Here is a 22,782-nt window from a genome sequence, read left to right as displayed (position 1 = left end):
CTAAAGTGTCAATTATTTGGTGCTCAGCCTTCTCTATGGTCCAACTTTCACATCCATACATGAATACTGGAAAAACCATAGCTTTGAATATATGGACTTTTGTCGGCAAAGTGATGTCTCTGTTTTTTAATACACTGTCTAGGTTTGTCAAATCTATTCTTCTAAGGAGGAAGCATTCTGCTACAGGCTTTCATGGTGGCTCAGACAGTAAAGAATCTGCCTGCAATGCAGGAGACTTGGGTTCCATCCCTGGATCAGAAAGATCCCCTGGAGAAGGGAATGGCTACCCACTCCAGTATTCTTGCCTGGAAAATTCCATGGACAGAAGAACTTGGCAGGCTACAGTCCATGGGGTTGCAAAGAGCTGAAGATGACTGAGTGAATAACACTTTCATTTTTTCAAATATTCTTCTGTAGTATTCAAGGTATAACTCAAGTATGCTTCAAGGCATGGAATAGCTGCTCCTCATGGAGCATGTTCTCCAACAGAATGTGCTGTTCTCATTGCATAGGTACAATAATTGCATAGTAACAACTGAATGGGTATCATGCAACATCATATCATTTGAAGTCCTAAAAGTTGCTTCTCTGACTTATGTGTTTATGATAGTTTTAAACACAGCTTTTATCCATTCGATAACATAATACCCTCCCTCTCTATATGCATGTTTGCATGTGTGTATGCATGTATGTGTGTGCTGTGTGTACATATATATACCACTGCTGAAAGGAATAAAAATAAAAACTATTGATTTAGTTAAGCAACTATCCAATAACCTCATTGCCAGATCTACTGACTATTTCTTCTTAATTATCTCTACTTTCTGATCTGTAAATTTTTTGATAGTTGCTGACTACCGTCAACAGCCACCCATCAGGGTATGACAGCTCTGCTGTATTCCTGCCTATAGCAGGCTTTGGCTACACAAATAATAGTTGCTGTCTGTGATAAACAGTCACTTGGATCCTACTGATGATAGCTACATGTTTTTAAGGTAGTAAGATCATGTGCACTAATCTTAGGTTTAATTTTAATTTTATTAATTGGTGAAATCAGAAATCAGTTAGGAAAAACAAAAACAAAATAAAACCCAAGGCTGATGATGCTTTAGGGAAATACGCACATATTCCTTCCTCATGCGATTAAAATGGATGAACTGGTTGAAATAGCAAACTGGCATTAAGATTGTTTTTCTTGTTCAGTCATGCAGTAGTTCAAGAATACTCCAGTATTCTTGGACTTTCCTGGTGGCTCTGCAGTGCGGGAAACCTGGTTTTGATCCCTGGGTTGGGAAGATCCCCTGGAGAAGGCAAAGGCAACCCACTCCAGTATTCTGGCCTGGAGAATTCCATGGACTGTAGAGTCCATGCAAAAGAATTTTACAGGCCTGAGCGACTTTGATTGTCACTTTACTTTTTTTTTTTTAAAGAATATTTGTGATAGATCCTTAATTGTTCTATCTGAAGACACTCTCCTCTTCAATGAATCTTGTCAGAGAAGTCTTTTTGAAGCACAGATCAGAGCATATTGCTTTCTCTATTAAAAACCTTCAAAGACTTCTTATGAATAAAGAGATTCTTGATCTCCATCTAGTCTTCAAGGTTCTCCACTAGATGGCTTAAACTTGCTTTTCTTTTTTTAGAAAAAAGAACTTTCTTTTCTGACTTCCCTCTCAAGTCTTTTTTTTCTCTCATGTTCTTCATGTTTCCTTCTGAGCCTTTCATAATTTTTTAGCTTCTACCTAACCATTTCCCTATTTTCATATTTCTGGATCTCATCCATGCTTCAAGAGTTGGCTTTCAGATTTACCTTCCAGCTGGGAGTAATCTTTTCTTCCTGGGAACTCCCAAAGGATTTTTCTGTTTCTTTGTCATTGTGGTTAGTATACTTCCCGTTGTACTATGGTTATTTACATGTGTGTTACTGATATTTGTTAAGTTCTTTAGGGTCTGGATTTATGTCTCATCTGTTTCCTGTGTACTTTATATGGTATGTAACGCATATTTATTAAGTAAATAAATGTAAAGAGCTCTCTTGTTTGGGGAACATTTTGGGAAGAACAAAATTTTGAGAATTCTTATTAATATACCAAAGGCAGTAAAGATTATATGTTCCATAAGGACCTACAGAAGTGCATTTGAAAGTAATTTTGCTTTCAATAAAATATTTTTTGCTTTCAAGAAAAGAAATATAAGAAATTAGATATGTAGATTTGACCTTGAATCACTGATTCAAACTATTTTCAAACAGATGAAAGCTAGTTTTTAAAGGCATGTAGACTAGAATATAGACTTAACAGTATATTCAATTGTTTAAACAGTTACTTATACAAGTAAGACTTGCAAGCAGTAACATTTTGGTTTTCTTTAGTATTTCTATAATGTGCAGCTCACATTTTATAAACTCCCAGTTTTTAATCTTGTTGAGAATTTTTTAAGGAAACTGTTGATTTTTAAATAGTTCTGTTTCCTTTCTTGTATACATATGTTTTAAATTTTTTGTTTGTTTTCCAGGTATCCTGGTCAGATATAGGAGGACTGGAAAATGTCAAGCTGAAACTGAAACAGGCTGTGGAATGGCCCTTGAAACATCCTGAGTCTTTCACCCAAATGGGTATTCAGCCACCCAAAGGAGTTCTTTTATATGGGCCACCTGGATGCTCTAAAACAATGATCGCAAAGGCTTTGGCCAATGAGAGTGGACTGAATTTCCTGGCTATAAAGGTAGGATTTAAGTTTATTAAATTGTTACTCTCTCTTCCAGCAGCCCGCCCCCTCTGTCCCACCCCCTACCTATCCTCTGATTCCTACCCTTAGGAGAGAATGAAAAGCCATCTTAAGGAGTAGTTTAATTTTTTTTTTTTTTTTTTTTTTTGCGGTTAATGGCAATGTAATATAGGGAGATGAGAGATAAATAAATTAGTGCCTATAATCAGCAAATCATGGTTTAGTTTCTTTATTTTCAATATTTCTTACCCTCACCCATATGTAATAGAAACCAGTTTTCTTTTTTTTTTCTACTTTTCTTTTTTCTACTTTTCTTTTTTTACTTTTGCTTAACCATGACTTAAATATGAATTTAATTATGAATTTAATAAATTTAACATTTATAAACATAATATTTTAAAAGAACTCAGATACTTTATATGGAAAAAATAAATTTTTAAAAAATATTTTTCTAGTCACAAGGTATATATACATTTTTTATATTCTGAAACATACACACACACGTATTGTTTGTTCACTGCATGCCAAGTTGCTTCAGCCATGTCTGACTGTGCAACCCTGTGGACTCTAGCCTGCCATGCTTCTCTGTCCATGGGATTTCCCAGTCAAGAATGCTGGAGTGGGTTGCCGTGCTCTCCTCTAAGGTATGTGTACACACACGCACACACACACGTATATATATATATATATATATATATATATATATATATAGCCTTAAATTAATCTCTATAGACATTATCACAGAAGTACCTATTTAAATATGTTAACCATCAAAGTCATTTAGAAAAAAGGCACATGATAATTTATTTTGATGTTGTCAGGGAGTTTTTTTCATAATAAAATGTTTTCTGTCTTAAAACATTGAAATCATTGGCAGTTGTCACAATTATTTTAGTATAAACATTTTAGAAGGTCAGTCTTTTATTAATGCTTTACTGTTGATTCTTGAACAACCTAAATTTGAACTGTGTGGTTCCATTTATACACAGGTTTTTTTTTTTTTAATACTAATTACTATGATATTACATTTTCTACAGTGCATTGAATTGGCAGATATGGGGGGACTGTGTATATGGAGTTATACTAAGTTATACTTAGATTGCATGGAGGACCAGAGCCCTCACCCCCTCATTTTTCAAGGATCAGCTGTACTTTCTGTGGAATGTTATTTAGATGTATTTAGGTTATTTTCCTTTTGAGAATCATTATCATCACAGTCACTAGTGTTTGCCTTTTTTTTTTTTTTTTTTAATCTTGTGGAAGATATTGGATATGGATTTAGGGAGGAGACCATTTGCACTATGATTAGTTACGCTGACTCACAACTGTAGTTTTAAGGGTTGCAGTTTTAAATGTTGGAGTAATGAGTGATTTTGAAATTTCCAGAGATATCTTGATTTCTCTTTGGTCCTTCTTCTCTTATCTTGTGGTAATGAACATGGCCATTTTACTGGCATTTCCTCCTTTTTTTTTTCCTGTCATCTTCATTTCTCTATGCCTACCTTCCACAACTGTATAGTCATAATCTTTGAATTTTTCCTGAGTACTGGATACCTGAAACTTATTTAATGAGGACTTAGCTCACAGTTATTTAGACTTGAATATCAAGGAAGAAAAAGCATGTATATTTCCTTACAAATTAGTATCTCACTCTTTTGTGATTGAAGATAACAGTTGCTACCAGGACTGCTTTCTGGCCTACCCTAGGATTACTTAGAAATATATTTATTACAGTTTTTGGCTTTGAAACCTTTCATAACTTTATAGTTTCACTTTGATCTTTTTTCATGGTGAAAAAATAGTAAAAAGATTTTTTATAAGGTTTGTCTTGGACACTGTTCATATAAAATAACCATGTGTTAACTTATAAATGCCTTTCATTAAGTATTTAATTCTTTTAGGTCACATACACAAAAGATACATGATGTTAAGAAATTTTCTTCATAAGTTGAGTTTGTATTTTCTTAGGAAAGGTTACATATCCTACTTATTAATGTTTATTTCATGTGGGCTTTTATTCATTATACAATTTTGTGTACTTTGACGATATTAATCAATTTTTAAATCTGGGTGGAGGATATAGTTAATGAACAATACTGTTCTTTCAGATTTTACTGTCTGTTTAAAAATTAAAAAAGAAAAAATTAACACGAAAATAATTTGCTTTTCTATGCATTTTCATTGGTTCTTTCATTTTGGTCTGATTAATTTATGAGAAGAGTTAAAGTAGCTATGGGTTTCCCAGGTGGCGCTAGTGGTAAAGAACCTGCCTCATAATGCAGGAGACATATGAGATGCGGATTCGATCCTTGGGTAGGGAAGATCCCCTGAAGGAGGACAGGGCAGCCCAATCCAGTGCTCTTGATTGGAGAATCCCCATGGACAGAGGTGCCTGGCGGGCTACACTCCACAGGGTCGCACAGAGTTGAACACAACTGAAGCGACAGCACACACAAAGTAGCTGTATCATATAGTTTATGTATGAAGAAATCAAGCTAAAGAAGTTAGGGATTCATGTTGTATTCTTGCAAGTTTTATTTTCCTGTGAAAAAGTTGTCTCATTTTCAACATAGACATTTGTTTTCTATGGGATTTAAATATTATAATTAAATTTGAACTTATTGCAGTAATAAATCTTAAAAGTTTTGAAAGTGATCAGAAAAAAATAGATACCAGTATTGGGAGACCTAAGTGTTTTGGATATATTGGAAAGAATAAATTCCCTAACACTTTTTGCAATGATGATTACCTTTAATTTCCAAGATAAAGAGTTTTAAAACTTTAAATGTTTCTTTCTCTAGTTTATGAAAGAACCCTTTAGCTCCCCCTGTGCATCTTTTCTAAACAGTGATTACAAGATTTATATTCTGCTCAGAGTTAAGTCTTCAGCTTGGCTTGTGTGGGCTTTTAATATCCTTTGGCATCTGTATGTGTTTTTGTACAGACTGTAGCACTTGACATATGCTTAAGTTTAGTTTGTCATCTGGGTCAATTACGTCAAAATATTTTCCAGTTGAAATTTCCTCTCTGCTTCTCTTTTGCTTTTTGTCTGGAGTGCTACAATAGATTAATTACCTTTGAATAGTTGGGCTACTTCACTTTATGAAGAACTGTTACTGATTCTGGAAAAAGCGGGGCTAGGCCTCTGACAGGGATTTTCGGCAAGTCCTTTATGAACAGTATTGGCAAGTACAAGAATATAATGAACCTAGTATATCCTTGACTTTTGGGGGAAATTTTTTCTGATACGTGTCTCATAGAGGAATTGTCCAAAATATATCCCATTTTCAGGAAAACAAACAACTGTGTATTTTATTGAAGTCAGTGCACAATTCAGAGTAGTTACTTTTGTCCATTTACTAGATGCCCTACTATTCTGTTACCAAAGGTACAAGTTAGTCTGAACTTTATAAATTCCAAGTTCATCTTTAAGCTTTTTAAAAAAAAATCGTGTAGGCTAGTCTATAAATCATGGAGCTTTCATTTTGCAGATACTGCATAGAAAACTGCATAGATACCTCTTTTATATACAGAATGCTTTAAGATTAGTTTCTAGGATGACAAAGGAGGATAATGATGTCTAAGAAGGTGAAGTGACTTTTCCAAGTCAAAGAAATGCTGATAGAACTGGAATTTGATCTCAGGACTTTGTGACTCCAGAGTCTAATCTCTGAACCACTGTATAATACAATCTTCCTTTTTTTTTTTTTTTTTTAATGAAACTAGTGTCCAGTACCTTTTTTCATTAATTACACCAAGTTACTAGAGAAGGTAGTTCAGGCAGTTTCTATAGGGCAAGTTCAGAGATGTGGAAAGACATTTCTGGAACCTAGTTTAAAGAATAATTTTGCTTCTCTAGGGCAAAGAAAACTGAGGAAAACAGCATAGCTTTGGAGTGGAAGTTGGTTGAATTAATAAGAAAGGGTAAGCACTGCCAAAGGAACAGGAACCTGATGAATTAAATGGAAGTTCAGGAGCAAAGACTAGAGGTTGGATAATGTAGAGCTTGAAATTTACTCATTAGTATATAATTTGTGCCCTTGAGGTTGAGTGTGTTACAATGAAAAGAGCATGAAGCTGGGATTCATACAGCTTTGGTTCAGTTTCTAATACTAGCACTTTTTAGCTCTATAGCCTTAACAAATTCTCTAAGACTTAGTTTTTTCATCTGTATAGGCCTTTGGAGAGAATTATTTTAAAAACATAAATGAAAAAGTTTTAGAGGGCCTAACTGCTTAACTCCTGAATATAGTTATGACTTCCTTACCAAGAATTCAATGTGGAAAGGAGGGAAGTGAAGAGTTACTTGGTAGTGGAGAAACCTGCCTCAGCCAGGTGATCATGGTTAACATCATTAGGATTAGTCATGTTAGTATGTACCCTTGTATGTATAATGTGATGAGAATGGTACTTTATTCCCAAGGTCTTCCTCCCAAACACTCATAACCCATGTTTACCTATGAGAAAAACAGCAGGCAAACCCAAATTGAAGGACATTCATTCTGTAAAATACCTGACCACTACTCCTGAAACTGAGTTGTGTCTGACTCTTTTGACCTCATGGGCTGTAGCCTGCCAGGCTCCTCTGTCCATGGAATTCTCCAGGCAAGAATACTGGACTGGGTTGTCCAGTCCATATATCCAATCATATATCCAGTACAAATATACCATATATTAATAATATATGATAAGAATAGGGGAAACTGAGTGTATATTGGGATAGGAATGATATATGGAAAGTCTTGGTACTGTATGCTCAATTCTTCTGTGAACCTTGCATGAGTGCTCAGTCGTGTCTGATTCTTTGTTGCCCCATGGACTGTAGCCTGACAGGATCCTCTGTCCAAAGGATTTTCCAGGCAAGAATACTGGAGTGCCATTTTCTCCTCCAGGGGATCTTCCTGACCCAGGGATTGAACCCACATCTCCTGCATTGCAGGCAGATTCTTTACCACTGAGCCAGCAGGGAAGACCTCTGTAAACCTTGAACTTTTATCAAAAGAAAGAGAAAAATCTGTGAATTTATTTAAGTATTAAGGTTAGTATCACAGATTGAGGCATAGTATGACCTGACTGAGTATAACTGAAGTTTAAAAGGCCAACTCAGATTTCTGTATTGCACTGTATATGATGGGTGGAACGCAGGGAAGGAAAAGAATCATGGGGAGATTGTCAGTTCCTTGGGTGAGGGCTTTGGAGGAGACCTGTTCATCACCCTCCTGTTCATGTTCCCCAAGTTAGTGGAAAGTTACTGAGAAAAGCCCTTAGAGGAGGTTGGCTGAAGAAAACTGGGTTTGGGGCTGCTCTGAGCTTGGCTGTTTCAGTTCTGTTCTCCATTGAAGCCAATAAAGGTATATTGGTTCTGGCCCCAGACCCAGACCCCAACATTATAAAGAATACTTGCTTTTAGTGTTTTAGTTATATTTTTTCTTTCACCTTGGGTGCAGATTCTAATTTAGAGTCTCACCAGTAACTATGTCCAGTTCCATGCCTTTTGTGGACCCTAAGTCGTTACTCTCTTTCTACAGGTTTTTATTGCTATTTGGGCTCATCTAGAGTCTGAAACTGTTTGTTTCTTTTTGACTTCTGTTAGAGTTGTTTTGCTTTTTTTTTCTAATTTAAAATCTCTGTTATGTCTCCAAATAGTGTTGTCTTATGTGCCCCATACTCTTAAGTTGACAGTTACTAACATCAGAGTTAAAGACATATACTTAGTTTTAATAATGTTTAATGCTATTAGGAAATAACTAATAGTTCTCTATTTTTCTTAGGACAGATAGAATAGTTACTGTGCCATGGTCAGAATCACAAAGTTATGTAGGAGTTAGATTGAATTTACTTAAATTTAGTGTTATTTGTGCACTGTATATGCTGACATGTTAAAGCTGAGATATCATATATTAAAACCATATATGTTAATAAATTATTTTTTTAGTTGAGTTTGTATCAAATTGATGTCTTGACATGAAAGTATTCTATAACATTTGGCTAAAAGTAAAAAAAATGACAATATATAAACAAGAAATAATAAAACCTTTAGTATTTGGAATCCAAGAAGATGTAGAGAAATATAAAAGAAAAGAATGCTTTTACATTTCCAGGAAAGAGAAACAGAATATTTAATAGAAAACTTTGTTATTGTGTTAGTTTAATTTTTTACTTGTGGATTCCAGCTGAGAGAGATTATTTTTTTCTTCTTTTAAATCTCCTTTGAATGAAATTTAATTCATGTCTATAACACTTAAGCTATTTGTAAATATTTTACTTTTGTAGCAACAACCCAAATATATAGTAAGCATCTTCTGTGTGTTAGGCACTGTACATGGTAAATGAAGTGGTTAGAAGGGCTTCTTGCTACCTACCAAAACTCATAATTTAGTGAGAATAAACAAATGAAATAGCAAAATGATTAGCATTTAGAATCTTGATGATTAATTGTATGTGAGAAATGAGAAAGAAGTTAAAGGTGATTAAAATTTTACTTTTAATGACTGGCATGTCATTAAAACTACACTAACTCTAGGAAGAGTTAGCGGATGAGGAAGAAAAGTAGGTTCGAGTTGGGAAAGCAGGTACTCATTTGGGATTTAGACTTGTGGAGTTTGAAATGCCTTTAGAACAGGATGACAGAAATGTCTAAAAAAGGGTGTTGAACACAAGTTTGTAGCTGAAGGGGGCTTCCCTGTAGCTTAGACTATAAAGAATCAGCCTGGAATGCAGGAAACCCTCGTTCAGTCAAGTGGGGGGAACATCCTCTGGATAAGGGAATGACAGTCTGTTCCAATATTCTTGCCTGGAAAACTCCATGGGCAGAGAAACCTGACGGGCTGCATGCAGTCCATGGGGTTGCCAAGAGTCAGACATGACTGAGCGACTAACACTACTACTTCTACTACTACTTGAAGCTCAAGAGAATGGTCATTTCTAGGGATGAAAAAATGGAAGTTGAGACCTCATGTTTAAAATTCTGCATAGTAGTCAGTAAAGAAGATTGACAGTGATGAGAGTGATCAATACTAATATAAGCGATTTTTCTGGGACCAGGGAGTGTGCACAGGCACACTACAGCTAGCTGAATTGTAGTCAGCATGGTGCCCACATTGTTAAGTTCTAAAGAAATGTGTCCTTTTCTTTTCTTGAATGAATGAATTGTGGGGAAGGTTTGTATTATAATTTTTGAGAAAACAGTTTGGATTCTGTTTCCTTCCTTGCCAGCCACTCTCACTTTCTAGGTTTTTTTACTCAGCCAGGCATTTCTTGCCTAGTTCCTAATGCCAGTTTTCAGACTCTTTGAAGTACCTTCCCAAAATGGCCTTTTCTGTGTGCTAATGCTGTGCTTTATATTAATTTTCAAGATCCTTTACTCACATTTATATATGTAATTCTACCTCATGTGAGTTTGGGTTTTTATGAGCTTATTCCATAACATTTAACCATAGTTAACACTTGGGTTAACTTGTCTTCCCTAGACATTTTGGAACTTATAAAAGCTGGATATGAATTGTAAAAGCCAAAAGTAACAGGCAGGTGTCAGACACATTTAAAAGCCCTTGAGAAGACTGGGAAAAAATCCAGTAGTGATTAAAGGGGCAAAATTGCAAGAGCATAATCTATGACTACTGTACTTGAATTTGTGACTGGATGGTGTCAAACACTAAAACAAAGAGATAAGTCAGGTTTAGTTTCCACTAGATTAATAAAACAGTCAGACATATTTTTACATGTATTTATGTTATTTTTGTTGTTTTATAAACTAAAGCACTTGAAATCTTTGTCATGGAAAAATTAAAACTAACACCCCAATTTATGCTACTTTTGGTGGGTTTATCGGTCACCATTATCAATGAGGCACTTATCTAGCCAGGTGAAATGTGGCAAGACTATCAAAACATAGTTATTTTTTGGTAAGTAAAACTGGAAGAGAAATAACCTTATCTAGTTTCATCAGTCTTATCTATTCTAGGGATTTATTATTCCTTTTTTTAAAGAGTTAAATAGTTTATGAGCAAATGAGAGATTCTGTATGTATCTAACCCTTTTACGTAGATACTGTTAGTTACTATTAGATACTATTAGTTATCAGTAAAATACTTTTTTTCAAAGTAACTTTAATTTTTCAAAGTAAAATTCATTTTTTCAAATGCTCAGTTCAGTTCAGTTCAGTTGCTCAGTCGTGACCAACTCTGTGACCCCATGGACTGCAACAAGAAAGGCTTCCCTGTCCATCACCAACTCCTGGAGCTTGCTTAAACTCATGTCCATTGAGTCGGTGATGCCATCCAACCATCTCATCCTCTGTACCCCCCTTCTCCTCCCACCTTCAATCTTTCCCGGCATCAGGGTCTTCTCAAATGAGTCATTCTTGGCATCAGGTGGCCAAAGTGTGGGAGTTTCAGCTTTAGCTTCAGTCCTCCCAATGAATATTCAGGACTGATTTCCTTTAGGATGGACTGGTTGGATCTCCTTGCCTCCCAAGAGACTCTCAAGAGTCATCTCCAACACCACAGTTCAAAAGCATTGATTCTTCAGCACTCAGCCTTCTTTATAGTCCAGCTCTCAGATCCATACATGACTACTGGAAAACCCATAGCTTTGACTAGACAGACTTGTGTTAGCAGAGTAATGTCTCTTCTTTTTGATATGCTGTCTAGGTTGTTCATAGCTTTTCTTCCAAGGAGCCAGCATCTTTTAATTTCTTTGCAGCAGTCATCATCTGCAATGATTTTAGAGCCAAAAAATATAAAGTCTCTCACTGTTTCCATTATTTCCCATCTATTTTCCATGAAGTGATGGGACCAGATGCCATGATCTTAGTTTTCTGAATGTGGAGCTTAAGCCAACTTTTTCACTCTTCTTTCACTCTCATCAAGAGACTCTCTAGTTCTTCTTCACTTTCTGCCGTAAGGGTGTTGTCATTTGTGTATCTGAGGTTATTGATATGTCTCCCAGCAATCCTTAAATATTGTCCTTCAATACTTATTATCAATTAAAAATTTATGGGAACTGAGTGACAAAGGTTTTTCCTACTTCTCCTGGCAGTCTTGATTCCAGCTTGTGCTCCATGCAGTCTGGCATTTCACATGATGTACTCTGCATATAAGTTAAATAATCAGGGTGACAATATACAGCCTTAATGTACTCCTTTCCAGATTTGGAACCAGTCTGTTGTCCCATGTCCAGTTCTAACTGTTGCTTCCTGACCTGCATACAGATTTCTCAGGAGGCAGGTCAAATGGTCTGGCATTCCCATCTCTTGAAGAATTTTCCTCAGTTTGTTGTGAACCACACAGTCAAAGCCTTTGGCATAGTCAGTAAAGCAGAAGTAGATATGTTTTTGGACCTCTCTTGCTTTTTCGATGATTCAGTATGTGTTGGCAATTTGACCTATGGTTCCTCTGCCTTTTCTAAATCTAGCTTGAATATCTGGAAGTTCATGGTTCATGTACTGTTGAAACCTGGCTTGAAGAATTTTGAGCATTACTTTGCTAGCATGTGAGATGAGTGCATCCAGTTGTGGATGTGACTGGTGATGGAAGGAAAGTCCAGTGCTGTAAAGAACAATATTGCATTGGAACTTGGAATGTTAGGTCTGTGAATCAAGGCAAATTGGAAATGGTCAAACAGGAGATGGCAAGAGTGAACATCAGCATTTTAGGAATCAGTGAACTGAAATTAACTGGAATGGGTGAATTTAACTCAGATGACCATTTTATCTACTATTGTGGGCAAGAATCCCTTAGACGAAATGGAGTAGCTATCATAGTAAACAAGAGAGTCTGAAATGCAGTACTTGGATGCAATCTCAAAAATGACAGAATGATCTCTGTTCATTTCCAAGGCAAACCATTCAGTATCACAGTAATCCAAGAATATGCCCCAACGAGTAATGTTGAAGAAGCTGAAGTTGAATGGTTCTATAAAATATCTGTAAGACCTTCTAGAATTAACACCTGAAAAAGAGAGAGTTTTCATTATAGGGGACTGGAATGTGAATGTAGGAAGTCAAGCGATACCTGGAGTAACAGGGAAATTTGGCTTTGGAGTACAAAATGAAGCAAGCTAAATGCTAATAGAGTTTTGCCAAGAGAATGCACTGGTCATAGCAAACACCCTCTTCCAACAACACAAGAGAAGACTCTACACATGGACATCACCAGATGGTCAATACTAAAATCAGATTGAATATATTCTTTGTAGCCAAAAATGAAGAAACTCTATACAGTCAGCAAAAACAAGACTGGGAACTGACTGTGACTAAGGTCATGAACTCCTTATTGCTAAATTCAGACTGAAATTGAAGAAAGTAGGGAAAACCACTAGACCATTCAGGTATGACGTAAATCAGATCCCTTATGATTATACAGTGGAAGTGAGAAATAGATTCATGGGATTAGATCTGATGGACAAAGTGCCTGAAGAACTATGAAAGGAGGTTCATGACATTGTACAAGAGGCAGTGATCAAGACCATCCCCAAGAAAAAGAAATGTGAAAAGGCAAAATAGTTGTCTGAGGAGGCCTTACAAATAGCTGAGAAAAGAAAAGAAGCAAAAGGCAAGAGAGTAAAGGAAAGGTATACCTATTTGAATGCAGAGTTCCAAAGAATAGCAAGGAGATATAAGAAAGCCTTCCTCAGTGATCAGTGCAAAGATACAGAGGAAGACAATAGAATGGGAAAGACTAGAGAGCTCTTCAGGAAAATAAGAGATACCACGGAAACATTTCATGCAGAGATGGGCACAGTAAAGGAAAGAAATGGTATGGACATAACAGAAGCAGAAGATATTAAGAAAAGGTGGCAAGAATACACAGAAGAACTATTCAAAAAAGATCTTCATGATCTAGATAACCACGATGATGTGATCATTCATCCTGGAATGCAAAGTCAAATGGGCCTTAGGAAGAATCACTACAAACAAAGCTAGTGGAGGTGATGGAATTCCAGTTGACCTATTTCAAATCCTAAAAGATGATGCTGTGAAAGTGCTTCACTCAATATGCCAGCAAATTTGGATAACTCAGCAGTGGCCACAGGACTGGAAAAGGTCAGTTTTCATTCCAGTCCCAAAGAAAGGCAGTGCCTAAGAATGTTCAAACTAGGCCATGCTAGCAGCTATTTATTGAAAGTCAGGCTTTGCCCTTGCCACCTAATCTCTCCCAAGAAAAACCTTTGAATTTGAATTGCTGGTATTGTGTCTAGTCTTAAGAGGACATTTCCTTTTTATTTATTTATTTCTTTTTAGAACTTGAAAATTAGAGGACATACAGTTTTTAGAAACAGTAGTAGTAGTAGTCTGGAAACTCAAATCCTCTATATTTAATAGTCATTTAGTTTGTTTAGGACTTTTGATATTTCACTTAACTTCTTTTGCTTTGTTTTCCTCAGGCTTTAAGTGAGATAGGTTAGAGTAAATGATTCTCGTGAAGCTCTTTCACTGATAGAATTCTGCGAGTAGCTCACATAATGCTTGTATTCTAATCTGTTGCTTATCTTTTTTGCCTATTGGTGGCTAACCATTTGGGGCATTTTCTCTAATTGTCAGGCATAACGATTCAGAGGCTTCACTATCTGTTCTGTCATCTACTAAGTTGTGTGACTGTGCAAATTACTTTACATTTTTTTCACTTCAATATTTTTTTCTTTAAAATTATGATAAGAGTATTCACCTCAAAGGTGTGTTGTAAGCAGTTAGGAGGATAATGCATATTAAGCATTTAGCAATATTTCATAAAATTTGCTGATACTAGTTGCTGTTTTCTTCTGTTTTTAAGAACTGGATGTATATTTGACCTCAAATAGAACAATTAAAGATGCTTACTCCTTGGAAGGAAAGTTATGACCAACCTAGATAGCATATTAAAAAGCAGAGACATTGCTTTGCCAACAAAGGTCTGTCTAGTCAAGGCTATGGTTTTTCCAGTGGTCATGTATGGATGTGAGAGTTGGACTGTGAAGAAAGCTGAGCGCCAAAAAATTGATGCTTTTGAACTGTGGTGTTGAAGAAGACTCTTGAGAGTCCCTTGGACTGCAAGGAGATCCAACCAGTCCATCCTAAAGGAGATCAGTCCTGAGTGTTCATTGGAAGGACTGATGCTGAAGCTGAAACTCCAGTACTTTGGCCACCTCATGCGAAGAGTTGACTCATTGGAAAAGACCCTGATGCTGAGAGGGGTTGGGGGCAGGAGGAGAAGGGGATGACAGAGGATGAGATGGCTGGATGGCATCACCGACTCGATGGACACGAGTTTGAGTAAACTCTGGGAGTTGGTGATGGACAGGGAGGCCTGGTGTGCTGCAATTCATGGGATTGCAAAGAGTCGGACACAACTGAGCGACTGAACTGGACTGAAAACAAAAAGTATAGCAGCACAGCTTATGACCCCTTAAGTTTTCTGTTAGTGTTAAAATAAAATGTATCTATCTTTGAAACTGAATTTAATCTTTTATAGTTTGTTGTACCAGAAAATAAGAAATTTTTGGCATTGAACTTCAAATTCAAAATTACCTTCCTTAGTGATGATGACTTCATAAAGAATTTTGGATTCAGCCAGTAACATATTAAAAAGATCATACATCATGACCAAGTGAGTTTCTCTTAGGGATGCAAAGATTCTTCACTATTTGCAAATCAATCAGTGTGATATACCGTATTAACAAATTGAAAGATAAAAACCATATGATTATCTCAATAGATGCAGAGAAAGCCTTTGACAAAATTCAACACCCATTTATGATCAAAACTGTCCAGAAAGCAGGCATAGAAGGTACATACTTCAACATTAAAGCCATACAGCAAAACCACAGCAAACATTATCCTCAATGGCAAAAAATTGAAAGCATTTCCCACAAAATCAGGAACTAGACAAGGGTGCCCACTCTCATCACTACTATTCAACATAGTTTTGGAAGTCCTAGCTGCAGCAATCAGAGAAGAAAAAGAAATCAAAGGAATCCAGATTGGAAAAGAAGTAAAACTCTCACTGTTTGCAGATGACATGATCCTCTACATAAAAAACTCTAAAGAAACCACCAAAAAATTACTAGAGCTAATCAATAAATATAGTAAAGTTTCAGGATATAAAATTAATACACAGAATTCCTTTGCATTCCTATACACTAACAATGAGAAAACAGAGAAAGTAAGGAAATAACCCCATTCACCATTGCAACAAAAATAAGAAAATACTTAGGAATCAGTTTACCTAAAGAAGCAAAAGACCTGTATATAGAAAACTATAAAACACTGATGAAAGAAATCAAAGATGACACAAATAGATGGAGAAATATACTATGTTCGTGGATTGGAAGAATCTGTATAGTTAAAATGAGTATATTACCCAAAGCAATCTATAGATTCAACTCAATTCTAACTGTTGCTTCTTAACCTGCATACATATTTCTCAGGGGGCAGGTCAGGTGGTCTGGTATTCCCATCTCTTTAAGAATTTTCCACAGTTTGTTGTGATACACACAGTCAAAGGCGTTAGTGTAGTTGATGAAGCAGAAGAATTTTGGAATTCTGTAGCTTTTTCTATGATCCAACGGATGTTGGCAGTTTCACACTTGTCTAATTAGTCACCCTAAACTAAATGAAATTTGACATAAAGTTTTCTTATCCCTTCCTCACTCTCCCCTGCTCCAAACCCTCCCCAACAAAAATCCATTCTCCTAGTTATCTAAAGCTTGTTTTATTGGATGGGCTCTGATTGTTTTGTCGTTTACTTTCTTAATGTAGTCCCTTTTCAGTTAAAGTGTAGTTTATATTATGAATGGGCAGACCTTGTTTTGTCCTGCAGTGCAGGAGTCTAAACATGGTCATACCAACTGAAACTGTGCAAAATGACCTTAATGATCAACAGGGAAAATTACAACTGTTTAATGACTTTTGAGAATTGGGCAAAACATTAGGATCTCTCTACTCTTGGAGAAAATACCTCCAAGTTTATGCCACTGATAGTTGTGAGATGGATTTTGTAAATTTAAGTTTTATATTTCTGTTTTGTAGTCTCAATTTTGTGTTTCTGTTATATAGTCTAATCTGTGTCTAAAAACAGGCTTGTTAAATTCACTTGGTATTAAGTTATTTTTTTTATTATCCTTTAAAAAGTGAGAGCATTGTATTTCAGTATTATTAATGTCATTGTTTGTCTTTATTCACGTTATTCACGTTATAGTTATTTCAAGCTACTTCATACTAAGTTGCTTCAGTTGTGTCCGACTCTTTGCGAACTCATGGACTGTAGCCTGCCAGGCTTCTCTGTCCATAGCATTTTCCAGGCAAGAATACTTGAGTGGGTCACCATGCCCTTCTTTAGGGGATCTTCCTGACCCAGGGATCGAACCCATTCTTCTCAGTATGGTGTGTATCATTTCAAATTTCCCTTTGTGCATTCACATAGATATGTGTACCATGGAAAGCACACAGTATTATTTAGTATGAGCATATGTGTGTGTGCTAAGTTGTGTCCGACTTTTTTACAATTTTGTCGACTATAGCCTGCCGGGCTCCTCTGTCCATGAGATTATCCAGGCAAGAATGCTGGAGTGGGTTGCCATGCCCTACTCCAGGGGATCTTCCCGACCCAGAGATCAAACCTGCGTCTCTTATGTCTCCTGCATCGGCAGGCAGGTTCTTTACCGCTAGCCCCATCTGGGAAGTAGAAATTAAGATAAGTAAATTGTTGGTGATGAGGTCTCTGTAGTACTTTTGGGGAATTAGCTTAAAAAAAGTTCTTTTGTGTAAACATGATTGCTTGGAGATTGTTTAAGTATCAGTGTACAAGCAATTGATACACTAAGTATAAATGACATTCAGTCATCAAAAGCACTGTCCCAAGCAAGTTTTCTTAATAACTTTGTTTCCAGATAGTTTATGCATTGCTTGGTTATTGGTAGATTTCAGTCAGATGTAGAAGTACCTTTAAATATTAAATAATATTTTGTAATATATCACAATTATGCTTTTCGTGCATATCTGCCCCCTAATTAGCCTAATATAGGTTTTTATGGTAGGCATAATCTATTACTCTGAAATAATTTGAAAAGATTATTTTTAAAGATATGAGGAAGCTAGACAGAGAAGTAGCTGACAGTTTTCTTTGTGGGGGGAGGAGAACATTATAATTAACCTTGTTAATGTTTTATAAAATTTATTCATGCTGCATTTTATATTACTCAAAAAATCAGGCAGAAAGATAAAATGCCCTTTCATTTCTTAAGGATTTCTGTGTTGATGCTATCAGATAACCCACTGACTGGTAGTATCTTTGGAGCAGCTGGATTTTGTCCACCTGAACTTTGAGTTATTCTTCCTATCCTTTTTAAATTCTTATCCTTGACTGTTCTGCCCTGATCCCCACATGTTCTAAACTATGTACTTGTTACCATGTTATCTTGTTGCAGTACTTTTGAAGCACCTGTTGTAGAGGTATTTTAAAAAATACTAAAAACTTGTCTTCCTTTCATCAGACATGTTTATGACTTGAAAGACTGTTAATGCCCATGATTTTGTTCATTTGATTTGTTTTTATTTCCTCCCTTTCCCCACCAAATTTTGGATTAGTTTATTTTGGTATTCTAGTTTATCTCCCCTGTTTTCTCAATAGTTCAGCTTCTTGGTTTTATCTTTTAAAAGATATTTGTTCTAGGATTTATAGTATACATATTTAATTTACAATCTACCTACAAATAATACTATACCACTTTATGTATGAGATTCTTAAAACAGTTTGCATACCTTTGGATGGGGAACTTGGAAACCAAGCTCTATTACCTTATGGCGAGCCCCCGCTCTGTGGAAAGTTCTCCATACCCATCTTGGTCTCTGACATCTCATGCTAGGTGGCTGCCACCACTCAGCTCTGCACTGATGTTCCTCCGTGGGCCCCACCACCACCCCCACCATCTCTTCCACCTAGGATTCGCAGACTCTACACTGTCTGCTCTCTGCCCCTTGTGGCATTGCTCTTCTTGCCTGGTTATTCCCAACATGTTGCCCCAAAACCTGTTTTCTGATGATGAACTCTATTGCTTCCAGATATTTTATTTCTGCATTCTGGCTGTTTCCTTTTGGTAGCTTTTAGTTTTCTATTCTAGTTCATTAACACCCATCCTAAATGACATCCATTCTAAATGACCCGACATAGTTGTGATCTCATTGTTGTTCAGAATTATTCCTTGATTCCTTTACCTGGAAGAAATCTTTGTTTTCTTTTTGTTTCTCTTCATAGCATTCTCTATCTAGTTGTGATATTTTCTTCTCACTATAGTTTAATTTATAAGAATATAATTATTATTATATTTTAAGACTAAGATTATGTTAGTAATCTTTTAAACCATAAATTCACTGTAGGCACTTAATATATAGCCCTTGAATGAAAAACTGAATGATTCAGTGTGTCTGTATTTCAACAAAGAATTTAAGGTGCTAAATGTTTGTTTCTGATCTTTCCTGCCTTTGATTTTGTGTGGATCTTTATTTTACTCACAGATGGAAAGTCGTCCTAGTAGCTTTGCATCTCTTTATCATTTTATATGACTCAGTATATTTAAAGTGCTTAGAAGAGTTCATGGCACATATGAAATGTTCAATAAATGTTAGCACTTATGTTTATGACTACAAAGTTTTTAATTTTAATCATTTTGGATGAGTTTTTTTAATGAGATACATTTCTGAGAGTTGTTACCTGAATATATTGAGCATCCTTGTTTCCTTTATGAATTAAATCCTTGTGAACATCAGCAATATATAATTTAAATTTGTGTAAGTATTCTATATTATTCTCTCTCACTTTCACATCTTGCTACTCCTAACAAATTAAGCTTATTTTATCTTTTTAAATAGTTTATGTGGTTCTGTTCTCATTACCATTCCACTGTTTTACCTTAAACCTGTGCCTCATCATTTCTTGCTAATGTTTTAGGAATTTCATAACTGCTGTCTCTATTTATGGTTTCATATGTTTCTTCAAGCCATCCTTTATATTTTGGCTAGAATCATCTTTCCATGATACCGCTATTATCAGTTAACTCCCCTAAGACTCTTCCCATTGCTTGCAAGATAAAATTTACACTTGTTTTTGACATGGCTCTGCCTCCCACTTTAAGTAGCCTTAACTTTTGCTGCATTCTTTCTGCCCCCTAATCTCCACCTGTTCTGAACTCTTAAATCAGTTCAAACTCAAGTCGTGTGTATAACTGAAAAGTCAATGAACTCCTGAGTTAACACGGTAAGAGTTCTTCTGCAGTTAAAGTGCATATAATAGCATCTAATATAGCTCACCACAAACCTTTTGGATTTATTTCTGGGTCTTGATGGCAACCAGGTCCACTATTCTTGCCTAGAGAATACTGTGAACAGAGGAGTCTGGCAGGCTGCAGTCCATGGGGGTCTCACAGAGTAGGACATGACTGAAGTGACTTAGCACACTTGATGTATTTCATATTTTTGAGGGTGATAAGTCAACTATAGACTCACTTGAAATATTGCTTTTTCTGGGAGCATTCTTGACTCTTAAGTGGCTCCTTTTCTGTGTTTGAGTGGCAGCTAATCATGCTTCAGTCCTAATACTTGCCATGCCATACAAGTAATTTTCTTTGTAATATGGTGTCTTAACTGAAGCTAAGTATTACCAATTTGTAGCATTAGTTGACATTCTGCTAGGGAATCTCCATGTGCTTCAGTCAGTCTGATTTTTATGTGAGTTGTGTTAAATTGTTTAGGAAATACTCAAGTCAGTGTCTAGTTACCTAACCTAAATTATCAAGACCTATAATTTGCATGGGCTAGAACATGAATCTTGTTCAAAATAAGATGTGTGTGTGCACGTGCATGTGTATGCAAGTGCACAAGCATGTGTAGAGAGAAAATCACACATGCTGTATCTGGAGTTGTGTCAGGATAGATATCAGTAGAAGCCAAATGCTGGAAAGAACAATGAGATAAAGTTTGCATAGCTGAGAAAGACATCTGGCATTTGTTGGACAAACTTTATACCAAATCTGAAGGGAATAGTTGTGATTCTCAGGACAGTATTATTATTATGATTATTTAATACCATGGCTTCTTGTGATATGATGATTCTACAGCATGAGAAAGTAGATAGATGTGTGATTAAAAAAGAAAGCCTACCATTTCATACTATATATTAATATAATATTTTAGGTACTTAAGAAAGAAAAGTCTTACTGTTCAGAAATGTTGAATGTTGAAAAAAAGTGCATCTCTGAATCAGAGATAAGCAGTATAATCACTGGGAGTCCAGGCACTTTTATGAGGATTCTTCTGTTGATGGCCAGTTAGTAAAAGTTGGTAGAATTTTATTACTGGAAGCCCACACCTTTCATTCTTCTTATCCCTTCTGAAACAGCTGAACACAGAAGAGAAAGGAGATTTATCCTCATCTGGATAAAGTGCCTAGTAGCAGATATCTGAAGGGAGATACAGACGGAGGCTGAGTGAATAGACACTTTGGAGGGTAACAGGGGTCATTGTCATTGTCCCAGTGTGATACTTGGAGCGACGGTTAGCAGTGTTGGTGGTCCTTAGATTTTGTCTATAGAAATTATCTGCTTTGACTGGAAGAGTGGCTGAGAAGGGCTCATTTGGCCCTGCAGACCCGTAGAGTCAGTGTCTTCATGGCCAAGTCAAATGAGACCTAGGAGCTGGAGAGCAGCATTTATATTGGAAACACTCAGATGTCACTGATTACATGATTCCCATTCCTTTTTTCGAGAATTATCATAGAATCATAAAAAGAATAGCCCTGAGATCTTGCTTCTTGTTGGAGAGCCCTGCTGATAGTACTAGACTGTTCTGTCTTCAGTGCCTAGCACCATGTTTGATACATTGTAAAAATATGGGTGGATGTGTAGGTGGATGATGAATAAGATGTTTAACTATCATGTTTAGTCACAGACACTGTATACTGATGTGCAATTTTTAGAATACAGAATGGCTTTGATTTTTGAAGCATAAATAACACCCAGTAAAAATAAGCATGCAAAAAGAACTAATTTAATGAAAAGCAGATTTTTGTTTTTTTCCTCTTTTTCTTTTATGCTTATATTTTCTCTTTTATTAGACATAATCATGTGACTAGATTTATAAAGATGCTGAACAGTTGTTTTCTTTTCATGCAGGGGCCTGAATTAATGAACAAGTATGTTGGTGAATCTGAAAGAGCAGTTAGAGAGGTAAGATTATGCCTTAAAGTGGAACTCTGCATAGGATAACCACAGTTCTGTCCTCTAGTTTCCAGGTTTTTTTTTTCTAGGGTTACAGGTTTACAGTTTCCAAATCTAAATTCTAGTGGTATATTTTTTTATTCAGGCAAATATTATTTTTAAATTAATTTTAGTTATCTACAATACATAGTCTCTGTTTTTAAACATCATAATATTTCTAGCCTCTAGTTTTAGCACATATATTTTTTAACAACTATCAGCATCCCATTAAAAAAAGAAGGATATGTTTATACTTAACAGCTAACACATGATGTTAAAATGAGATTTAAATCCTTTAAACCAGGTAGTCCTTTAAATCAGATAAGCTTATTAGTATATGAAAATTTCAATGTACTCTCCTTATTTTATTTACTTTACCTTTGACTAGTGATTTAGAAAATGCATCCCCCTTCTCTCTCTTAAATTTTAAAGTTAGTGATTGGTCTACTGATTACTTCATATTGCTGAAGCTGCACAATTGGGAAATTTCATGCAAAACCAAGGCACTGAAGTGGGATAAACTATAGTAGTTTGACCATAAGTTTTGGTGTCCTAAACAAAGGCTGGCCTGCCTCACATGGGCATCATGTATCTTCCCAGATGCTGTTCAAGGGCAAAAATACATAAATAGCAGTGGAATGGATTATCTCCATTTATGAAATATGTGGATACCAACCAAGAGTATTAGAGCTTGGAATACTTTGTTTTGCATGTGAGAAAAAGTTTTAAGTTATAGAGTTTTAAGTTACTTTTTGTTTTTTTTTTTTCTCCTTGAAATATAGATGATGGTGATCATATAAAATATTAACCGATAATGATAGCACCCTTCTT

At 35.9% G+C, this 22,782-nt stretch overlaps 1 protein-coding gene across 5 annotated transcripts in view; it reads left to right on the top strand.

Annotated features, from left to right (window-relative positions):
- AFG2A (AFG2 AAA ATPase homolog A) overlaps positions 1 to 22,782 on the top strand; it is a 325,935-nt gene that overhangs the window by 83,639 nt on the left and 219,514 nt on the right. For all 5 annotated transcript variants that reach the window (XM_070474870.1, XM_070474873.1, XM_070474872.1 and 2 more), the window contains exons 11-12: positions 2,515 to 2,724; positions 21,868 to 21,921. In XM_070474870.1, coding sequence (XP_070330971.1) covers positions 2,515 to 2,724; positions 21,868 to 21,921 — 264 coding nt within the window. The remainder of the gene's footprint in view (positions 1 to 2,514; positions 2,725 to 21,867; positions 21,922 to 22,782) is intronic.

The sequence above is a fragment of the Odocoileus virginianus genome, chromosome 12 (assembly GCF_023699985.2).
Source record: "Odocoileus virginianus isolate 20LAN1187 ecotype Illinois chromosome 12, Ovbor_1.2, whole genome shotgun sequence".
Classification (NCBI taxonomy): domain Eukaryota; kingdom Metazoa; phylum Chordata; class Mammalia; order Artiodactyla; family Cervidae; genus Odocoileus; species Odocoileus virginianus.
This window is presented reverse-complemented; position numbering and strand designations above follow the sequence as displayed.